The sequence below is a fragment of the Aptenodytes forsteri genome, unplaced genomic scaffold (genome assembly GCF_000699145.1).
Source record: "Aptenodytes forsteri isolate BGI_AS27 unplaced genomic scaffold, ASM69914v1 Scaffold96, whole genome shotgun sequence".
Classification (NCBI taxonomy): Eukaryota; Metazoa; Chordata; class Aves; order Sphenisciformes; family Spheniscidae; genus Aptenodytes; species Aptenodytes forsteri.
Window position 1 is genome coordinate 3,641,705 of NW_008795029.1, and position 1,955 is coordinate 3,643,659.

At 45.6% G+C, this 1,955-nt stretch overlaps 1 protein-coding gene across 1 annotated transcript in view; it reads right to left on the reverse strand.

Moving 5' to 3' along the window:
• GAS6 (growth arrest specific 6) overlaps positions 1 to 1,547 on the reverse strand; it is a 45,842-nt gene extending 44,295 nt beyond the window's left edge. Inside the window, exons 1-2 of the mRNA XM_009276151.2 lie at positions 1,499 to 1,547; positions 827 to 891 (exon numbers count right to left, since the gene is read on the reverse strand). Coding sequence (XP_009274426.1) covers positions 827 to 891; positions 1,499 to 1,547 — 114 coding nt within the window. The remainder of the gene's footprint in view (positions 1 to 826; positions 892 to 1,498) is intronic.
• Between the last annotated feature and the right edge of the window lie 408 nt (positions 1,548 to 1,955).

Consider the following 1,955-nt stretch of genomic DNA (forward strand, 5'->3'; position numbering starts at 1 on the left):
AGCTCTGGAGCTCGTCATTGGAGAGGGAGCAGCTGGCACCAAACCCAGCCCAGTCCTGCCTCAAATTAGAAACTTGGGTTCTCCCCACACCCCAATACAGATTTTCTTCACAACTGCATTTTCAGTTGATTCCGGTATTTTAGGATAAACTCCTCAGGAAGGAGATGGATGTGGTTTATACCAATATGTTGCATGCTGTCCTTTACTGTCCCTGTCCATCCATAATTACACAGGGCACGTCTGATGGAGGAAACCCTGTTAGCTGTAACCCAGAGCTGTAGGGTCAGAGCTCGGAGCTGCGCTCGGACTGTCTGTTGCCACCGCTTTAAAGCTACCCCTGTATCTGTACTGCCCTGCAGATGGGTAAACGCGACAGATAACTCAAGTAATACCAAATCTATACGTTCTTCAAGATACCTTTAATGGCATAACTTGTGTGAAAAAATAACTTGTCTAATGTAATTTTAGTATTTAGTTATATCTAATACAGACTCTGTGTCTCCACAATAAATTACTGCAAATATAATGTAACTAATGTAAACAATATATTTATATTACATATAATTGAAGTAAAGTACACGAAAACCTAAGAGCTAGCTTACTCATTCAAAGCAAGCATTCCTAGGCTGGTATCTTCTGCCTGACAATGGCCAATAGTCGACACATAGGTAGGAGTTACAAAAATATATAAACCACCCTGGCGTGGTCTTTTCTTTCTGTTTTCAGCTTCTGAAGTGCAGAGGAAGAGCTCTTTAATGTAAAAACTGTGTCCACTATCATGCTAACAGCCACAAATATACCTCTTCTCCATGAATTTGTCAAATACCTTTTCGATCCGTTGGTACTTCTGGCCTCCAGGAGTGGCAGCAAGGTCCCAAATGCGCACAAAGGCTAGACAGGAACTTTTTCCCACCAGTTTTAAATCCAATGCTTAATAATTTTACAGGGTACCTTGAATTTCTGTCTTCTAAGAAATAGTGAATTATCATGCCCTATTTGTTTTCACCATGTCGTTTTATAGACCTCTCTCATATACTTTCAGAACCATCCCTTTTCCTAAGCTATGGAGCTTTGGTCTATTATTTGTTTCCAAACCCCTTTGAGCTGGCATTGCTCAAAGAAGCAGTCCCGCCAGTCCCCATTGCTTAGGAACAAGCAATGTCCTTTGGTCACGTCCGCATCTTGTGCTGGCATGCAACGAACCTGATCAGAGTAACCCAACAAAAATGATTAATTTGAGTTCAGATCAGTTGCCCCACTGGGTTGCTGCACAGCTGCACAAACACCAAAAAGGAGAGGCTTTCAGGGGTGGCGGTGAGTCGCCGCAAGCGAAGGGAGCGTGCGCCTGCTAATTTCAGCAGCAGAGCTGGCCGAAATGGCTTGTAAAGCTACAGCTGCAGGTAGAGGTTTCCTAGGACTGGCTGCCACATTCCTCTCTCTGTCGTGTGTCCCCCTGCCCGTGTCCGGAGATGTGGCTGCGCCGTTTCAGCTCACTCACCTGGCAGGAAACTCTGGTTTTTTTGGCGCGTGCATGTTTTTGCTACCATGCTAATTTCAGCAGCAGAGCTGGCCGAAATGGCTTGTAAAGCTACAGCTGCAGGTAGAGGTTTCCTAGGACTGGCTGCCACATTCCTCTCTCTGTCGTGTGTCCCCCTGCCCGTGTCCGGAGATGTGGCTGCGCCGTTTCAGCTCACTCACCTGGCAGGAAACTCTGGTTTTTTTGGCGCGTGCATGTTTTTGCTACCAGCTCACTGTGCTGAACCAGCTCAGTGACAGGGCGACGAAGCATAAGGTGAGGAGTGGGATTGCAGCAGTAAGTCTGCTGTGGGATTGCAGCCTGTGTCCCTCATACAGAAGCCATTCCCCATCTTTGTTTTCATCTTTCTCTGTATCTTTTCGATTTATACTTCTTTTCAGATGAAGTGGACAAAACTACATGCAATATTCAAGATGCG